The sequence below is a fragment of the Thermobia domestica genome, chromosome 18, assembly GCF_964235325.1.
Source record: "Thermobia domestica chromosome 18, izTheDome1.hap1.1, whole genome shotgun sequence".
In the NCBI taxonomy this organism is placed as follows: Eukaryota; Metazoa; Arthropoda; class Insecta; order Zygentoma; family Lepismatidae; genus Thermobia; species Thermobia domestica.
Window position 1 is genome coordinate 8,220,855 of NC_137471.1, and position 20,827 is coordinate 8,241,681.

At 37.8% G+C, this 20,827-nt stretch overlaps 1 protein-coding gene across 1 annotated transcript in view; it reads left to right on the top strand.

Moving 5' to 3' along the window:
- r (carbamoyl-phosphate synthetase 2, aspartate transcarbamylase, and dihydroorotase rudimentary) overlaps positions 1-20,827 on the top strand; it is a 263,246-nt gene that overhangs the window by 200,891 nt on the left and 41,528 nt on the right. The window contains 3 exon segments of the mRNA XM_081746006.1: positions 16,343-16,591; positions 18,333-18,497; positions 20,102-20,263. Of these exon segments, the coding sequence (XP_081602132.1) occupies positions 16,343-16,591; positions 18,333-18,497; positions 20,102-20,263 (576 nt within the window).

Consider the following 20,827-nt stretch of genomic DNA (forward strand, 5'->3'; position numbering starts at 1 on the left):
ATGTCGAAGTTCTGCGTGAACGTACCTAGAACACACATACAACTTAACTGATCGAGCAAATTCTTTTTCACTTCTGTGTGCTATTAAGATTTTAATATTTTACAGCATGATCATTTAAATATGCATTATTATTTTAATATTTTCTCTTTCCCTTGGTCAATGTTGCTGTATAAAATTAATTTCACAGTTAATTTTATTTCAGTAGCTTGCGTGATAGGTCCTCCACGTGGCGTTTGGACGAGCCTTTGGGCTGTACACTCTTTATGAGCCCAATGTTAAATGAAAATGCGACGTTGCCATTTACTTCGACCACAACATAAGTGAATGAAGTTACTGTGTTTTACGCTAACGTGGCGATGACAAACCCTCATTTCAAACATGCCCCATTCACCATACTCGTACAAAATTTAACCATTTCTCGGTAAATTGCAACGTTGCATTTTCATTTAACATTTTCATTTAGAAGTCTGAGCCTATGCAAACTTTTTTTTTAAAAGAGAAGTCTAAAGAAAATGGAAGAACGATTAGACAGGCTACATTTTGCAAAATTCTTGTATATTAAACCGTATTAATGGGTGATATCAACAAAAATAAGTAACTACTCCTGAGAAGTCCTGCTCGAGAATCGGAGTAACTACACCTGGAGTAATCTCCCTCAATTTCGTATCAATAAAACAAGCCACTACTCAGGTCTAGTCTGCTCCAGATTTATGAACGTTTACTCGCGCTTCGTCTGCACGTAGCACTGAGTCGTATCAATAAAAGAAGTATTTCTCCCATCTGTTGGCCGGTTATTTCGTTGTGGGTAACTTATGGCGCAGTATCCTAAACGCCATGGAAGGGACAAGTAGCAACGACAGTCTCAATTAAAGTGCATTTGTGGATATTATAAAAGTTCCAGTGGTACTTTCAAAGTCACAGTTACCAGAAAGTAAACGAAGGAAAGCCGAAGCTTTGAAGGCAATTACAGTGAAATGCAACGAAATATCAAATACATCTACAAATGAGACACAAATCCAAAAGAGAATCTTTAATATCCGAGCGAGCATTAAAAAAAGAAAAAAGAAAAAAAAACTAATTTGAAAAAGAAAACGGGAAACAAGAAAGTAATACTGAAACCACGGGAACGAACCTCTTGGAACTGATGGATGTTGATTGGAATCCAGCAATATCAAGATTAACACGACAAGTGCATATCACGTGTTGTCCAAGGTCTTATCCAAGATTGTTTGGTTTTAAGAACGAAATCAGACACTTGGTCCCTTTGTTTCCTTTTTTAAATAGTCCAGCCAGTCACGTCATAAAGCACATCCATCTGATTGCGTTTTCCACACCATATGTGTCCCCTTTCACCTTGGCATAAAAAAATATACATTCTCATGTATACACCCTTCCTATCAGCGTTGAGTTAAGTTGATTTTGAGTTTAATGTCCTTTTCAGTAGCGAGGCTATATGAGACGGGACCCACTGATTAACTTGGAATCCGAACCATATGAGCTCCTGCCGAGAATCGAACGCGGGCCTCTCATGCCAAAGGCATGTACGCTAACCGCTTAGCCACTAAGGAGCTCTTCCTATTAACGTATTACTTTCCAAAATACTAGGTTTCTTTATTGCCACGTGTTTATAGTCAAGTGCTCCGATAGCACCCGGAAATGTATATTGTTCTTGCCACTCTGCCTTTGTTATTTGAATATTACACACACCTCCGGAAACAATCAATTTTCAGATTTCGCAATAATCGCATCCATTACACTTGTAGTAGTCATAGGCACAGTACTTTGAGCCACAACAGAATCCCCTGACATTCAGACCTGGAATCCCGGATCACTCACGTAAAACAAGAAAACCCGCATCTTTTCGTCATTACGTAGTGCACCACCCAAAATTTCAGTTGATTCTTCTAAAAAATGTTGTGCTAACCACTCTGCATTTTCTTTCATGAACCTATGTTTTTTGTGATCTCCATTTGCAACATTTCTGTGCAATTTATAAGTGTTACTACATTGCAAAACAATCATATACTCTGCCATATTTCGTACGGAGTCACCTATTTGGCTTGCTCCACAAATTTGGGGAAGTTACTAGCATCACAGAAGAGTCTTTGATTTTTATTGATATCAAACGTGGAGTAGTTACTCGGCTCGAGAATAGAGGTGTGGTTACTTCAAAAGGGCGGGGCTTCTCCGAGGTCAGCGAGACGACTAGTGCTCAGTTCTCTTTTTATTGATACCAATGCGAGTAACTACTTCAAAATTGGGCGTAATGAGTAACTTCTCCTTTTATTGATATCACCCAATGGGTGATATCAATAAAAATAAGTAACTACTCCTGAGAAGTCCTGCTCGAGAATCGGAGTAACTACACCTGGAGTAATCTCCTCCCTCAATTTCGTATCAATAAAACAAGCTACTACTCAGGTCTAGTCTGCGTTTACTCGCGCTTCCTCTGCACGTAGCACTCAGTCGTATCAATAAAAGAAGTGATTACTCATTTCTCCCATTCATCGCGCAGTCATTTCGTTGTTTTTAACCTATGGCGTAGTATCTTAAAAGCCATGAAACGGGCAAGTAGCAACGATAGCTTCAATCAAAGTGTATTTGTGGATATTCTAAAAGAGTTTCCAGTGGTACTTTCAAAGTCACAGCTACCAGAAAGTAAACGAAGGAAAGCCGAAACTTTGAAGGTAATTACAGTGAAATGCAACGAAATATCAAATACATCTACGACTGAGACACAAATTCAAAAGAGAATCTTTAATATTCGAGCGAGAATAAAACAAAACTAAAAAAGAAGAAAAAATAAAAAAATGGGAAAGAAGAAAGTAATACTGAAACCATGGGAATGAACTTATATGAGCTGATGGATGTTGATTGGAATCCAGCAATATTAAGAATAACACGACAAGCGCATATCACGTGTTGTCCAAGGTCTTTGTAGATTGTTTGGCTTTAAGAACGAAATCAGACACTTGGCTCCTTTGTTTTCTTTTTAAAAAAGTCCAGCCACCCACGTCATAAATCACGTCCATCTGATTGCGTTTTCCACACCATACGTGTCCCCTTTCGCCTTGACAAACAAAAAATACATTCTCATGTATACACCCTTTCTATCAACGTTGAGTTGAGTTGATTATTAGTTTAACGTCCTTTTCAGTAGAGTGCCTATATGAGACAGAACCCACTGATTAACGTGGAATCCAAACCACATGAACCCTTGCCGGGAATCGAACGCCCGTCTCCTATACCAAAGGCATGTACGCTAACCGCTTAGCCACGAAATAGCTCTTCCTATTAACGTATTACTCTCCAAAATACTAGGTTTCTTTAATGCCACTTGTGTATAGTCAAGTGCTCCGATAGCACCCGGAAATGTATATTGTTCTTGCCACTCTGCCTTTGCTGTTTGTATATTACGCACACTTCCGGAAACAATCCATTTTCAGGTAGTCATAGACAGTACTTTGAGCCACCAGAACCCCCTGACATTCCGACCTTGAATCCCGGATCACTCACGTAACGCAAGAAAACCAAGGGCACCGATTTCTCTGTAAATTTGGGGGGGGGGGGACGTTCAGATGCAGAAGGTATATATATCAGGATTTTAAGACAAATTGCACTCTAATTATGCCAAATATTGTATATTCATAAATACAATAGGGGGCCCACATGAGCTTTGGGGGGCCCGGGCCCCCTGGTCCCCACAGGATCGGCGTCCTTGAAGAAAACCCGCATCTTTTCATCATTACGTAGTCCACCACCCCGAATTTCGGTTGATTCTCCTTAAAAAATGTGCTAATGGGTGATATCAATAAAAATAAGTAACTACTCCTGAGAAGTCCTGCTCGAGAATCGGAGTAACTACACCTGGAGTAATCTCCTCCCTCAATTTCGTATCAATAAAACAAGCCACAACTCAGGTCTAGTCTGCTCCAGATTTATGAACGTTTACTCGCGCTTCCTCTGCACGTAGCACTGAGTCGTATCAATAAAAGAAGTTATTACTAATTTCTCCCATTCATCGCGCAGTCATTTCGTTGTTTTTAACCTATGGCGTGTATCTTAAAAGCCATGAAACGGGCAAGTAGCAACGATAGCTTCAATCAAAGTGCATTTGTGGATATTCTAAAAGAGTTTCCAGTGGTACTTTCAAAGTCACAGCTACCAGAAAGTAAACGAAGGAAAGCCGAAAGTTTGAAGGTAATTACACTGAAATGCAACGAAATATCAAATACATCTACGACTGAGACACAAATTCAAAAGAGAATCTTTAATATTCGAGCGAGAATAAAACAAAAATAAAAAAGAAGAAAAAAAAACGGGAAAGAAGAAAGTAATATTGAAACCATGCGAATGAACCTATTTGAGCTGACGGATGTTGATTGGAATCCAGCAATATTAAGAATAACACGACAAGCGCATATCACGTGTTGTCCAAGGTCTTTGTAGATTGTTTGGCTTTAAGAACGAAATCAGACACTTGGCTCCTTTGTTTTCTTTTTAATAAAGTCCAGCCACCCACGTCATAAATCACGTCCATCTGATTGGGTTTTCCACACCATACGTGTCCCATTCTCATGTATACACCCTTTCTATCAACGTTGAGTTGAGTTGATTATTAGTTTAACGTCCTTTTCAGTAGAGTGCCTATATGAGACAGAACCCACTGATTAACGTGGAATCCAAACCACATGAGCTCCTGCCGGGAATCGAACGCGGGTCTCCTATGCCAAAGGCATGTACACTAACCGCTTAGCCACGAAATAGCTCTTCCTATTAACGTATTACTCTCCAAAATACTAGGTTTCTTTAATGCCACTTGTGTATAGTCAAGTGCTCCGATAGCACCCGGAAATGTATATTGTTCTTGCCACTCTGCCTTTGCTGTTTGTATATTACGCACACTTCCGGAAACAATCCATTTTCAGGTAGTCATAGACAGTACTTTGAGCCACCAGAACCCCCTGACATTCCGACCTTGAATCCCGGATCACTCACGTAACGCAAGAAAACCAAGGGCACCGATTTCTCTGTAAATTGGGGGGGGAGGGCATTCAGATGTAGAAGGTATATATATCAGGATTTTAAGACAAATTGCACTCTAATTATGCCAAATATTGTATATTCATAAATACAATAGGAGGCCCACATGAGCTTTGGGGGGCCCGGGTCTCCTGCCCACAGGATCGGCGCCCTTGAAGAAAACCCGCATCTTTTCATCATTACATAGTCCACCACCCCGAATTTCGGTTGATTCTCCTTATAAAATGTTGTGCTAATCACTACATTTTCTTTCATAACCTTATAATGCTTTTTGTAATCTCCATTTCCAACATTTCTATGCAGTTTATAAGTTTTTCTACGTAGTAAAACAATCATATACTCTGCCATATTTCGCACGGAGTCACCTATTTAGCTTGCTCCACAAATTTGGAGAAGTTACTAGCATCACAGAGGAGTCTTTGATTTTTATTGATATCAAACGCGTAGTAGTTACTCGGCTCGAGAACAGAGGTGTGGTTACTTCAAAAGGGCGGGGCTTCTCCGAGGTCAGCCGAGACGACTAGTGCTCAGTTCTCTTTTTATTGATACCAATGCGAGTAACTACTTCAAAATTGGGCGTAATGAGTAACTTCTCCGTTTTATTGATATCACCCAATGATTCAAGTTTCTCATATGGTTACAACTGGAAAGCGTTGTTCCTGAAATGTGATGTTAAATTCTTATCTTTTAGTCTGTTTCTAATACAACTGTTTCAAAATGGGTGATATCAATAAAAATAAGTAGCTACTCCTGAGAAGTCCTGCTCGAGAATCGGAGTAACTACGCCTGGAGTAATCTCCTCCCTCAATTTCGTATCAATAAAACAAGCCACTACTCAGGTTTAGTCTGCTCCAGATTTATGAACGTTTACTCGCGCTTCCTCTGCACGTAACACTGAGTCGTATCAATAAAAGAAGTAGTTACTCATTTCTCCCATTCATCGCGCAGTCATTTCGTTGTTTTTAACCTATGGCGTAGTATCTTAAAAGCCATGTAGCAACGATAGCTTCAATCAAAGTGCATTTGTGGATATTGTAAAAGAGTTTCCAGTGGTACTTTCAAAGTCACAGCTACCAGAAAGTAAACGAAGGAAAGCCAAAACTTTGAAGGTAATTACAGTGAAATGCAACGAAATATCAAATACATCTACGACTGAGACACAAATTCAAAAGAGAATCTTTAATATTCGAGCGAGAATAAAACAAAACTAAAAAAGAAGAAAAAATAAAAAAACGGGAAAGAAGAAAGTAATACTGAAACCATGGGAATGAACCCATTTGAGCTGATGGATGTTGATTGGAATCCAGCAATATCAAGATTAACACGACAAGCGCATATCACGTGTTGTCCAAGGTCTTTGCAGATTGTTTGGCTTTAAGAACGAAATCAGACACTTGGCTCCTTTGTTTTCTTTTTAAAAAAGTCCAGCCACCTACGTCATAAATCACGTCCATCTGATTGCGTCTTCCACACCATACGTGTCCCCTTTCGCCTTGACATAAACAAAATACATTCTCATGTATACACCCTTTCTATCAACGTTGAGTTGAGTTGATTATTAGTTTAACGTCCTTTTCAGTAGAGTGCCTATATGAGACAGAACCCACTGATTAACGTGGAATCCAAACCACATGAGCTCCTCCCGGTTATCGAACGCGGGTCTCCTATGCCAAAGGCATGTACGCTAACCGCTTAGCCACGAAATAGCTCTTCCTATTAACCTATTACTTTCCAAAATACTAGGTTTCTTTAATGCCACTTGTATATAGTCAAGTGCTCCGATAGCACCCGGAAATGTATATTGTTCTTGCCACTCTGCCTTTGCTGTTTGTATATTACGCACACTTCCGGAAACAATCCATTTTCAGGTAGTCATAGACAGTACTTTGAGCCACACCAGAATCCCCTGACATTCCGACCTGGAATCCTGGATCACTCACGTAACACAAGAAAACCAAGGGCACCGATTTCTCTGTAAATTTGGGGGGGAGGGCATTCAGATGCAGAAGGTATACATATCAGGATTTTAAGACAAATTGCACTCTAATTATGCCAAATATTGTATATTCATAAATACAATAGGGAGCCCACATGAGCTTTGGGGGGCTCGGGTCCCCACAGGATCGGCGCCCTTGAAGAAAACCCGCATCTTTTCATCATTACGTAGTTCACCACCCCGAATTTCGGTTGATTCTCCTTAATAAATGTTGTGCTAATCACTACATTTTCTTTCATAAACTTATAATGATTTTTGTAATCTCCATTTCCAACATTTCTATGCAGTTTGTAAGTTTTTCTACATAGTAAAACAATCATATACTCTGCCATATTTCGCACGGAGTCACCTATTTAGCTTGCTCCACAAATTTGGAGAAGTTACTAGCATCACAGAGGAGTCTTTGATTTTTATTGATATCAAACGCGGAGTAGCTACTCGGCTCGAGAATAGAGGTGTTGGTTACTTCAAAAGGGCGGGGCTTCTCCGAGGTCAGCCGAGACGACTAGTGCTCAGTTCTCTTTTTATTGATACCAATGCGAGTAACTACTTCAAAATTGGGCGTAATGAGTAACTTCTCCGTTTTATTGATATCACCCAATATCTCTATTCTTCTTTTAATTCGTCAGGAACCATGTCCCGTGTTGGATACAGCCTTTCACGGGGCCGCATCTGGCCCGCGAGTCGTAGTTTGCTCAACAGTCGAGTATTGATGTTTCGCGTAATCCGATCAATCTGCAATAGACTCGCCCGCGAACAAACTGCATTCAGTCCATTTCTGGCGAGCCTTTAAAATCAGTTACATTACTCTATATATTCTAAGCAGTCATTTAAGACAGTTAATTCTTCCCTACGTAAATGCAGAAAAAAACCAAATACATGGAAGTTCGTCAGGATCGTAATACTGCAAACTATGGATGCGTTAAAATATCAAATTATACTTTCGATAAAGTGGATACTTTCAAATAACAATGTTATTTCGAATCAATAGTAACAGACCAAAACCATATTCACGACGAAGAAATTAAATGTCGACTAAAAGCAGGGAATCCATGTTACTATTCAGTTAAAAATCTCTTGTTGTCGCGAATTCTGTTGAGCAATTTGAAGCTTAAAATATATAAAACGATAATCATGCCTGTTGTTCTGTATGGCTGCCAAACATGGTCGCTTACTCGGAAGGAAAAACATAGATTGAAAGTATTTGAGAACAAGATCCTGAGATGAATATTCGGACTCAAGAAGAACGGGAATTGGGAATGGCGGAAACTTCATAACGAGGAACTACTTAATTTATACGGTTTACCCAACATTGTTAGGGTCATGAAATCTAGGAGGCTCAAGTAGACAGATCATGTAGCCAGGATAAAGGAAAGTAGGAACGCTTTCAAAATCTTAACTGGAAGACCAACCGGAAAACGACCACTAGGAAGACCTAGGCACTGATGAGAGGACAATACTAAGATGAACCTCGCAGAAATAGGAATACAAAGTAGAAACTGGATCCAGTTGACTAGGGATAAAGGTCAGTGGAGTGCTTTTGTGAACGCGGAATTGAACCTCCGGGTTCCATAGGCCATAGATTGAGTGAGTCAGGCATTTGCTCTATTTCTGTTTTATATTATTATAGCATGTTGTAGTCCGAGTGTTTGATTGACTTTTAAAAATAAAAGAAAATGTATGTCTGTACAAAGTTACGTTAGAGGCCATCTGGAAACTACAACAAAATGTCGAATGGATAAAATGGCAGCAGGAGATTGGCATTGGAAATCGAACAAAGCCATTTTTTTAATCACCCTGTATTTGAATATCTACCTTTTATTTATTTATTTTTTTTAATATTAACAACGCAGTTAATAGGTTATGTATAGACTTGTAATCTTATCAGCATCTGTCAATAAAATAATATATAACAGGTGTAGTAAATACCATTTGAACGTCCCTTTTAAAAAAAAAAGTAAAGTAAACATGTTTCTTCTTTGTTGTTCCAAGAACAAATAAACGTACTTGTTAACACGTATACTTCAAATAAAAGTGACAAGGATTGGGGAAGGGGGAGGAGGGAAAGCAAATATAATTAATTAGAAACGCTCAAGAAGATATGTAAAGGATTTGACAGTTGATTTTGTTTTATTTTCCGTCACTTCCTAGAACATTAGCCTGAATAAAATCCGTGCTTATTATTGAATATGGCTTCTATGATTCCGTCGAGGAAAGTTTTCCGTGTGAAGTTAAATGCTCGTCTGGCAGTCTGTTTTTCATCAAGGCCGTGCCGTGGGGAGTGGGGACGACGGCCCCGGGCGCCGAAGTAAGGGGGCAAAAAATTCGGGAGAAAAAAGGAAAAAAGATAGGAAAAATTGCTTGGAAATATATGTATGGGGGCGCCGTCGTATACTCTCGCCCCGGGCGCTGATTTTCCACGGCACGGCCCTGTTTTTCATATAACTTCTTCGAAGTAATGTTCTTATGCTTCTCATTCGTCAGAGATTTCAAGATTCGCTGAGCACTTGATGCTCAAGCTTTTATCGTAATTTCGCCAGATGTCGTATGGACAATTTCATGGAACTTTGTAACTAAGGAAAACCTTAACATTTCATAATAATAATTTAAAAAAAAAAAAAGTAATTGACTATTGATCGTTGTTCAGTAAGCACGTGTAAGTGAACGAAATCTTTTAATTTTACGTCCCACGTTTATGCCGGCTAGGCTAAAGGAGACGGTAATGATGAGAAATGAAGGAAATGGTGGAATGAAGAAAGTGGGAGGAAACGGGAGAACACCGAGAACACAAAGCTCACTTGGCGTGAGATGGGATCGAACTGAGAACCCCGTGCACCAGAAGTGAACGCTCTACCAGTAAGTCACCGCAATCGTAAAGACCGTTTGTTCGCTACAATTTAGCTTTACTGTTCGTAAGATATGGGAAGGAAATTAACAGACACAGACAGACAGATGTATTACGATACAGTGTACTTTACAATGTTATAAAAGGTGTACCTGTTAAGGAAAATGTTCAAAATGGATGACGTTGGCACACATGCAAGCTTGGGCATAACATTGCATGGAAGGGATACACGTGTTTCCATATTCCTGCTGTATTTTCACATTCAACTGCACTGTTATTCTCCTTGTATGCCTTTGCAGGAAACGAAACTTGCAGTATTATTATTATTATTATTATTATTATTATTATTATTATTATTATTATTATTATTATTATTATTATTATTATTATTATTATAATTATTATTATTATTATTATTACAGCGATCGAGTGGCCAAAAAATGCATTTTCGACACACATTCAAGCCATATTTTGTGCTCTTAAACAAGGATTTTTTTTTTTTTTTTATGTTCATAATTTTAAAGACATAAAGGGATGAAGTGGCCCGCCGGGAAATCAGGCAAATGCCAAGTGTGCCCTGCTCTTTATGGCGTCACCTAAAATCCCTAGTTGATAACCAAAGTAAAATGAATACATTTCACTAAAATGTTTAAATTACTTTGTGAAATAGTACACGAAAATGTTCGTGTACCTTGTGAATCTGTTGGTCATAACTTTTGAAGGTGTATGTAATGTTAATCCTGATGTTGCAGCTTTATTACGTGGCGCCGGAGCTTGTTTCTGTGACAAAACTAAAACAGCATTTTTATTTGAAGTATCTTTATTTCAAAATTGTGTTTTATATTATATTTGGTCTAGGGATTAATTCGTGCGGGTGGACAAGAGATGGCGCAACGAACGGAGCGTCCCACAGTTCCGTGTATCCACACATGTGTTGCAAACCCCTGTCATCGCGTATCGTTCGTAGTATAGGGCAGTGGATTAAAGCGTCAACAACACCAGTTTGTAGTTAAGTGAACATGGCGCAATTTGTGCCTGATAAAGTGTTTTTGCGGGCTGTCCTGCTGCATTACTTTAACATGCAGAAAAGTGCGACTGAAAATCATCGTATTTTGGTGGAAGTGTATGGTGACCATGCTCTAGCTGAGCGAACGTGTCAGAAGTGGTTTGCACGGTTTAGAAGTGGTGATTTCGGCTTGGAAGACCAAGAGCGAGCTGGACAGCCAAAAAAAAATTCAAGACGAAGAATTGACAGCATTGCTCGAGCAGGATTCGTGTCAAACGCAGGAACAACTTGCAGCAGCATTAGGCGTTGATCAAACAACAGTCTCCAAACGCCATGGGAATGATTCAAAAGATGTCACATTGGGTTCCACATGAATTGAAAGACAGAGACGTTGAAAGACGAAAAACCATTTGCGAATTGCTGCTTCAACGACAGAGCAGAAAGGGGTTTCTGCATCGAATTATTACGGGTGATGAGAAGTGGATCCATTACGAGAACCCTAAACGAAAAAAGGCCTGGGTGAAACCAGGTGAACCAGGTCCATCACAACCAAAACGAGATATTCACTGTGCAAAGGTTATGCTGTGCATATGGTGGGATATGAAAGGTGTGGTGTACTATGAGCTGCTGCAACCGGGTGAAACTATGAATGGAGAACGTTATCGACGACAATTAATGCGTTTGAAGCAAGCTCTGGCCAGAACACGACCAGAATGGGAGAACAGACATGATAAACTTATTGTTCAACATGATAACGCTCGCCCACATGTCGCAAAACCGGTCAAAACCTATTTAGAAAATGTCGGATGGGAAGTTTTACCCCACCCGCCGTATTCACCAGACGTTGCTCCTTCGGACTACTACTTGTTCGATTGCATGAACAACGATTTGATTGGACAGGGGTTTACTTCTTCAGAAGATATCGAAACATGGGTCTCTGACTGGATCGCTTCCAAGGATGAGGACTTCTTTCGCCACGGAATCCGTACATTGCCTGACAGATGGGCGAAAGTGGTGGCTAGCGATGGACAATATTTTTCTTAAGGTATTTATGTATTTTGTGTTTGTACTACAGCTTCAATGTGGGCGTACCAACCGCACGAATTAATTCCTAGACCAAATAGATAAAGTCGTAAGTGATTATAGACATAAGATGTTTTCTTCTTACAGAATTTGGAATAGCGAAAAAGCCAATTAGATTAATTAAGATATGTTTAAATGAATCCCAAAGTAAAGTCCGGATAGGAAAATTTTTGTCCACGAGCTTTCACGTCGAGAATGGCCTGAAACAAGGAGATGTGTTGTCGCCGTTATTATTTAACTTTGTTCTGGAATACCCTATAAGGAAAATCAAAGATAGCAACCAGGGCCTAGAGTTGAACGGTATTCACCAGGATATGGCATATGCTGATAATGTAAATTTAATAAGGGATGATAGGAGAACAATAGAAAGAAATGCAGAGGTCTCATTAAACGCTTGCAGGGACATGGGTTTAGAAGTAAATGCAGAGAAAACTAAATACATGGAAGTTCGTCGGGATCGTAATACGGCAAATTATGGATGCGTTAAAATATCGAATAATACTTTTGATTAGGTGGATACTTTCAGATATCTAGGGTTAATATTAAGAAACGAAATCCATATTCACGAAGAAATTAAATGTCGACTAAAAGCAGGGAATTTGTGTTGTTATTAAGTTCAAAATCTCTTGTCGCGAATTCTGTAGAGGAATTTGAAGCTCAAAATATATAAAACGACAATCATGCCCGTTGTTCTGTACGTTACGAAACATGGTCGCTTACTCGGAAAGAAAAACATAGATTGGAAGTATTTGAGAACAAGATTCTGAGACAAATATTCGCACCCAAGAGGAAGAGGAATGGTGAATGGCGGAAACTTCATAACGAGGAACTACATAGTTTATACGGTTACCCAACATTGTTAGGGTCATGAAATCTAGAAGGATCAGGCGGGCAGGTCATGTAGCCAGGGTGGAAGAAAGTAGGAATGCTTCCAAAATCTTAACTGGAAAACCAACCGGAAAACGACCATTAGGAAGACCTAGGCGCAGATGGGAGGACAATATTAAGATGAATCTCGCAGAAATAGGAATACAAAGTAGAAACTGGATGCAATTGTCTAAGGATAGAAGTCAGTGGAGAGGTTTTGTAAACGCAGCATTGAACCTTCGGGTTCCATAGGCCATAGAGATAGTTACATGTTTTGTCTATATCATCAGATATATCTATTAATTACATATTCCCCTTCTCTGCCTTATAATATCCTATTTATACCACAACCCTTTTCATGGAATCCTTCCAATATACGTTCTACTGTATTCCCTTTTTCACGGCACATCGTGCATAGATAACTAAAGAAACTTAATAAAATGATGAGAAGTCATATGCTTTTATAACGTATTACTTAACAATGGAGAACTTTTACAAAATAGTGGTTATGTATTTTGTTAAAGCATTTTGTAAGCCATAAAAACTCTGTTACAAAATTCCTTACTGTTATTTTAATAATATGTCGACCAATAATTTTCCAAGTCGTAAAAATACAAACGAGAAATTAAAGCAGAAGTGTCGTTATAAAGACAGTCCCTTATAGCCGCTAATCTCCATTAGCATCACAAATGTCATCCGTGACGTATACGAACGTTAATTTATTCTTCCTGTATTTATGATGGCTGTTGCAAAGACAAGGGACTCTGTGTATTTAGAGCAGTAAATGTTTTCTAGACATTACGTAAATCGTACGGTAGAATTCCTTTAGCAGAAACAGGAAACAGTTACAATCTTTACAAATGACAACCTTTTGTAATGCGTAAAGTAAATAAATGCCAAAACTGAAATACAGTGTACTACAGGCTCTAGTGGAAAACGTAGATATAATTAAACGCAGATCAACAATCCTTACGTAATCAAAGGTAGGTGTATATTATAAACTTTGTCATTTCTAAGAAATATGCGTTGTATTAGGAAGTACGTATATTAATTGAATATTGCCTCCTCAAGAGAGTTTAATATGGATTTACGTTAAGTGATAAAGAGATTATAGATTAAAATTTAAAACATAATTTCCGTTATTCTCTTCTAAGTCGCAGTCCTGTTTGTGGGATGATTAAAGATTTTTTTTTAATGTTTATGATAATTTGTAGACATATAGTTGGACTTCGATAGCTCGAATTCCTTGAAAACTCTGATTTTTTTCACATCCCCTTGAACTCTCCATAACATTCAATGTTAAGATAACCTCTATAAGTCGAATTTTAAGGGTTTCATAATATTTAAAAATTTCGGTATCTCGAACTTTCGTATCTGCTAACCTCTGTAGGTCGAAGTTTATAATTCGAATTTCTCGTGATGTGACTTCGATAACTCGAAGCTATAGCTCTATGTTTTTACGTAATTGTCATTATTGCTACTGTGTACGTATTGTAATGGTGTGTTTTACTCATGTCCAGACATGAAAGCCCCCTTCAAAACAACACATATACAGTATTTTTTATTTTTACTAGTCATTTAATTTAAGAAACTTTCACAACTTCGAGTTATATAGGTTGAACGGATAGAACTTCGAGTTATAGAGATTGAACGGATAGAACTTCGAATTCTAGAGGTTGAACGGATAGAACTTCGAGTTATAGACGCTACATAGTCACTTTTAACAAGGATAATCAGTATCTAGAATTTTTGTTGTGGCCACCTTCATAACTCGAACATTCATTACTCTTTTTATCTATTCATTTCAGCTTCGAATTACCGAGATTCCACTGTGCTGAGAAACAATACCTCTCAGTCATATCAGTAATAACTAGGGATGGGCAAAACCGGTTTTTATTTTTAAAACCGGAAACCGGTTTCTAGAAAAAACGAAACCCGAAAAACCGATATTTCAGTTTTTCACCGAAACCGGTTTCGGTTTTCTCCAAAAATCGGTTCGTTTTCTCAACGAAACCGGTTTCGGTTTTCTTCAAAGCCGATTCGGTTTTCACCGAAACTGGTATCGGTGAAAACTTTTGGAAAACACAAACTATTTCTGTGGAAACGGAATCGGTTTCCGGAGAACAACGAAACACTATTCTGGTCATAAATAGAACAAATTTTGGAAAAAAAAACCGGAACCAGTTTTGTAGAAAACCGAAACCGTAACCGGTTTTGAAGAAAACCGGATCCTGTGAAAAACCGAACCGGTTTTGGAGAAAACCATAGCCGGTTTCGTTGAAAACCAAAACAGTTTTTTCTAAAAACCGAAAAACAGTTTTTGTGCCCACCACTAGTAATAACAGAGCACCTGACGCCATGGGTAAAAGTGAGGAGAACGCGGCTGGACGTCGTTCCCCCACTTCTAGAAAATATCTATGGCGTCTCTCTACTTCCTAAAAAAAATAATGGGCAAAAATAGGCACACGGGACGGCATGTCGTCATGCGTCCCATTGCCTTTTCAGAACCACTTTTACCCTTGCCTGGAGCACGACTTATGTTCGAGTCACTCGGTCTAGGTCTCGCTTCCCAGATCCGGTGACCTGGAAGCAGAAGAAATATCAGTTACTGTAGAATTTTGGATTACTGAAGAATTTGATAGTGAATCAGTAATATTTACTACTTGACCTCGAATATTCACGTGTTTGATTCCCGATGTGACGATTCTTAATCAGGGTTCCTTTCTTTGCTATTTTCAACATAATTTCATGTTCCCATGCTGAAAAGGAATAATACAGTGGTTTCTTAACACAGACTCTACGAAAAAAATTAACAAACTGCCATTTGGACGGCGGCATCTCGTATTCTATGCGACAAGTTTTACGTGGTTGATTAAATTTTATTACAACATTATTAATTAATTAATTAATAATAGCATTGAAATTGTGTTATTATGCACGGACTATAATTGTATAATTTATCTGCACATTACAGTTTTTACGTAAGAGTCATAGTCATTTATTTCCCCAAGTATTAAGGTCGCCTAAAAAGATTAACGTGTCGTGGTGTCCAGTTCACACACTATCCAATAGTAGGAACATTTTCTCGTTCCAACTGTATCATATTATTAGAACGGAAAATAATTATTTACAACCAATATATAGGATCTGTTAATACGGTCGTTTCTTATCTTGCTTCTTGTTTAATATTCCTAGAATTAAATATATCATTTCAAATAACAGTGCAATAGAAAAGAGAATATATATAATCACCACCATCATACTTCTTTTCTTTCATAAACATACGTGCTGTCATATTTTATATCCAGCACTGAAAGCTTCAAAAAATCGAGCCAAGAACCTTTAAAAAAAATCTTAATATGGAATGTTTTATTTTTCCGTATCTTATAAAAGGGACGGAGATTAAAATCTGGTAGCTCTCTGTTTTGTATTTGCGGTCAACATGTATAAAATGGAAGTTGTTTCTTGTTGAGTTTTAATGCATAAATTTTTCTCTTAACAGGCGTTAAGTCTCATTGGCCGAGCACCGTTAATGAAGACCTACACTGACTGTATATCCTCCCGCCAAATGGTCCGACTTCCAGGTCTTATTGATGTCCATGTTCACTTCAGAGAACCGGGAGCTACTCACAAAGAGGATTTCGCTTCTGGAACAGCTGCTGCCCTATCTGGTGGCTTCACTATGGTTTGTGCTATGCCCAACACTATTCCAGCAATCACTGATGTTCAGACGTTCAATCTGTTTAAAGAGGTAAGGTGTAAATGTGTTTCTGGTGTGCTGTGCGTATAGAATATCAAACATTTTATTCCAAACAGTTACTTGACATTCCTGATTCCCGTTACTTTGGATTGGGAATACTGCAACATGGAATTCACTCGAATGCACTTGAACTGATTAAGTCCTTTCAACGCGACAATAGAGAATTCCAAACTGATACCTTAAATATAAGTCCTGTACTTGTGACATTATACGAGGGTTCTTACATAAGTTCTAAACCTACCTACGAATGGAGCAGCCGAGAGTTTGTGGATGGTATTACTTTTCAACATGGTCCCCTTGTCGAAGGCTTGTAAAATTTCATCTACGTCATGCATGACGTCATCAGCAGTGTCAAAATGAGTATTGTCAATGTACTCTAGAGTTAGTGCTTCCAAGGGCCTTCCTGATCGAGTGTCATCTTCAATGGAGGTTCTCTGCCCTTCTTAGATTCGGCTGTCTATTTCTTCACTGGGGCATATAAAGGGGCATTATCACCTAAAGTAACAACCATATTGGTGTGGATCTCCTGGGGCTTCAAACCTTCCTTGTTGAGATATTCAGTAACAGCTCTCGCTTTCAATTTCTCCATTTAGTCACTCTTTGCTGACTCTTCTGTCTTTCTGGACCTGTAACAACAGAATAAAATTTAATACAGGTATTAACAACAGCTATTAATACCAAATTTGGTATAACATCATAGGAAGGTTCTATAAATACGACCTAAGTTTTATATGTCTAGTTCCTAATATTTATTGGTTAGGCTTAGGTTTTATGTAACAACCCTCGTACAATTGACAGTAATAGCATATTTTTAAAGGGAAAAGTGGCAATTTGAATTTCGCCTCTTTGTACGTAAGGAATAAGTAATTCTCTGTAAGTTACCCAAGCTGAAATTGATACATTCTTTCCGAAGTTATTGGTAAAAGAACATACAGGAAGAGGTATGCATTTTTGTTGCCAACTGTACAAACCATTATATTGAAAATGGAAGAAATATATTTTATTTAATTAATATTAACCAATAACTGACTAGAAAATTATGTTTAATTCCTTGTTCAATTTTACTGGTGTTTTTATAACTTACGTTCTTAAAAGTTATAGATCTTAAATGATACTCAGAGGATTTTATATTATCCTTATGTTAGCAGAAAATTACTTGACCTCAGAAATTCCTAAAACCACATGAAATACTCTTAACATAGTATGCCGGAATTTGGTGGTTCTGCTGTATAATTTATTATAATTTATGAATAGTAAATGCGCAATGCTGCGTCATCATCCAATTTTGCATTCCCTCTTGGCAGATATTGAAATGAGAAAGTATTTTTTAAATTATGCATATTGTCTTCTAGCGTCACAAATGGCGGGAGATTCAAATTTGTTACATAGAATTACTATACAATCTAAACTTATTTGAACTATGAATCTAAAATATTTTCTGATTATATATATATATATATATATATATATATATATATATATATATATATATATATATATATATATATATATATATATATATAATATATATATAAAATATTGATCCGAATTCAATTGAAGATTTTGGGAGGCCCGGGTTCGATTCCCGGCGGGAGCTCATGTGGTTCGGATTCCACGTTAATCAGTAGGTCCACGTCTCATATAGCCTCGCTGCTGAACGGGACGTTAAACTCAAAATCAACTCAACTCAATTGAAGATTTCCAACATCACTTCTTAATTTGTTTTTTTCAGTTGGCGAGTGCAGGAGCAAGATGTGACTATGCTTTGTTTCTGGGTGCATCGTCTGATAACTGTGACACCATCGCAGGCTTAGCCCCGGCTGCTGCTGGACTTAAAATGTATCTCAATGACACCTACACAACCTTAAGGTTAAAGGATCTCACAGTGTGGATAAAGGTAATTTTCATTTTAGATTAATGTATTCATACCAGAAGTAAGTCTTCTTTCCAACAAACTTCATACCGCTTATTGATGCCTTAATAACTTCTGTGGGGGCCGCGGTGGCTTAGTGGTAGAGCGTTCACCTCTTGTGCGTTGGGTCCCTAATTCGATCCCAGCTCGCGCCAAGTGAACTTTGTGGTGGACAAATATTCTGGGCTTGTTTTTTTTTGGGTGTTCTCCTGTTTCCTCCCACTTTATTCATTGCATTCATTTCTCTTCATCACAGTCTCCTTTAGCCTAACCGGCATAATTGTGGGACGTAAAACTGAAAGATTTCATTTCATTTTCTAACAAAGTTCTCAATCTCATTTCCAAACTAGCATGCATTAGGTTAGAGCTCAGTTTTTTATGCAGTGCTCATAAGATTTAAAATTACGATTTCAATAGATTCACCTCTACACAGGATATCTAAGAGAAAATATCGGTTATCATCTCCATTTATCATATAATATTTCATCACAGGCGTCTCTGGTGGAGGGACGAGGGGAACGCGTCTCCCCAATATTTTAAAGTACAAAATATTGAATATTTTGTTCTAATTTAATTTATATACTAACGACAGAATATCATTTAAATAATAATAATAATAATTCACATACAGAAGCAAGTCGACAGAAAATAGAAATTCTTTTGTCCTTGCATTGTAATTGAACTATTATGTCGCGCTGAAAGTAAATGGAAATTCAAATATAATATTAATATTAACATATATTATACATAAAAGTCGCATTAAAGCAGAAGACGACGAATTCATAAAAGGAATCATTAATTATTCTTCAGTCTTGTTCAAAGCACAATTAGTAAAATAAAAACATTTTAAGATTTCACCACAATCAACAGCACCATCAAGAAGATTGTAAAAGCTGCCACTCCTAGAACACACATCATTTTCCGACTTCTTTTCTGATGTTTCTCTGCTTTCTGCAGCTGCTGAAGTCCTTCTTGTACCTGCACTTGGCCTTGTTCTATGTTGTAGTCTATTCGATCTAATACAGTTGATAATATAATAATAATAATAATATTTATTTAGAATATAATGTTCAGGCTGTGAAACGATTGTAATAGAGTTCTTGATATACCTTAGGGGGTCCGTGAAGGTAAGCAGAGAGGTGAAAAATGGAATCGAAGTTAATAAACAGGTTGGACTAGGTAGTAACATTTAAATCCCTTTCTTTGATGCCCCCTCCCAAATTTTAATATGCCAGAGACGCCAGTGTATTTCATAGTTGGATTATTGATTCTTTGCAGCACAAAGGCTACACAAAACTTGGACTTATAGTTTAATGTGTGTTTTATAAAATATAAATTGTAAATTAAGAAGACGAATTTACTGTAACATATTTTCATAAGTCGGGGCTATGTTCCATACAATGGAATTAAACTTCCAACTTTATCTTCAAAATAAAAATGAAAAAATATTAAATAAACGCTAGTTATAGACCTGTGCTTAGAGTGAATAAATATATAAGTAGGAAATACGTAAATTTCTGTAATAAATATAAAAACTATTATTATCAGTATGGCTTAAACGATTTTCTTTAATTTCTTTTTGAATACAGCATTTTGATAATTGGCCCAGAAAGTATCCTTTGTGTGTTCATGCTGAGGGCCAGACAACAGCAGCGGTTCTTCTTTTGGCAACACTGCACAATCGACCTATTCACGTGTGTCATGTAGCTCGGAAAGAGGAGATACAAATTATAAGAGCTGCCAAAGAGAAGGTAAGTGCTCCCAACAAAGTATTGACACATAGATGTTCTAGAACAGTAATGGCCAGTTAATAATGTGCCAGATAAAATAAGAACCATAGTTTGGGGCAAGTTTCCATATTCCTACCCGTCTCTCTCTCTCTCTCTATCTATCTCTCTCTCTCTCTCTTTTTCTTTCTCTCTCTCTGTCTCTGTCTCTCTCTCCCCTTTCCCAGGTGACAGTTCACTGAATGTACATGTGATATACATTTAATGAATTTTTGTGCAATGATGCGCATCCTATTTCCTGCTTCAGTCCAATTAGGGCCTGAACCACGATCATTTTACAGTAACTCTGTGAAATCTGTAGTTTTCAAAAAGTCACTCTGATCTAATGCATCCGTACCTTGCAGTATGTGCTTGATAACCAAAATATTAAAGACAATACTTTCACAGTTAGTTAGATGTCAAGTCTCGTTTCAGATATGATAGCCTCTTACACTCTTCTGTTATGCATTTAAAAAAAGAAAGAAAAAAAAAAAGAAACGAATTACACATTTTTTGCGGACCACCATTGGGCCATCGCTATTTTAGAAG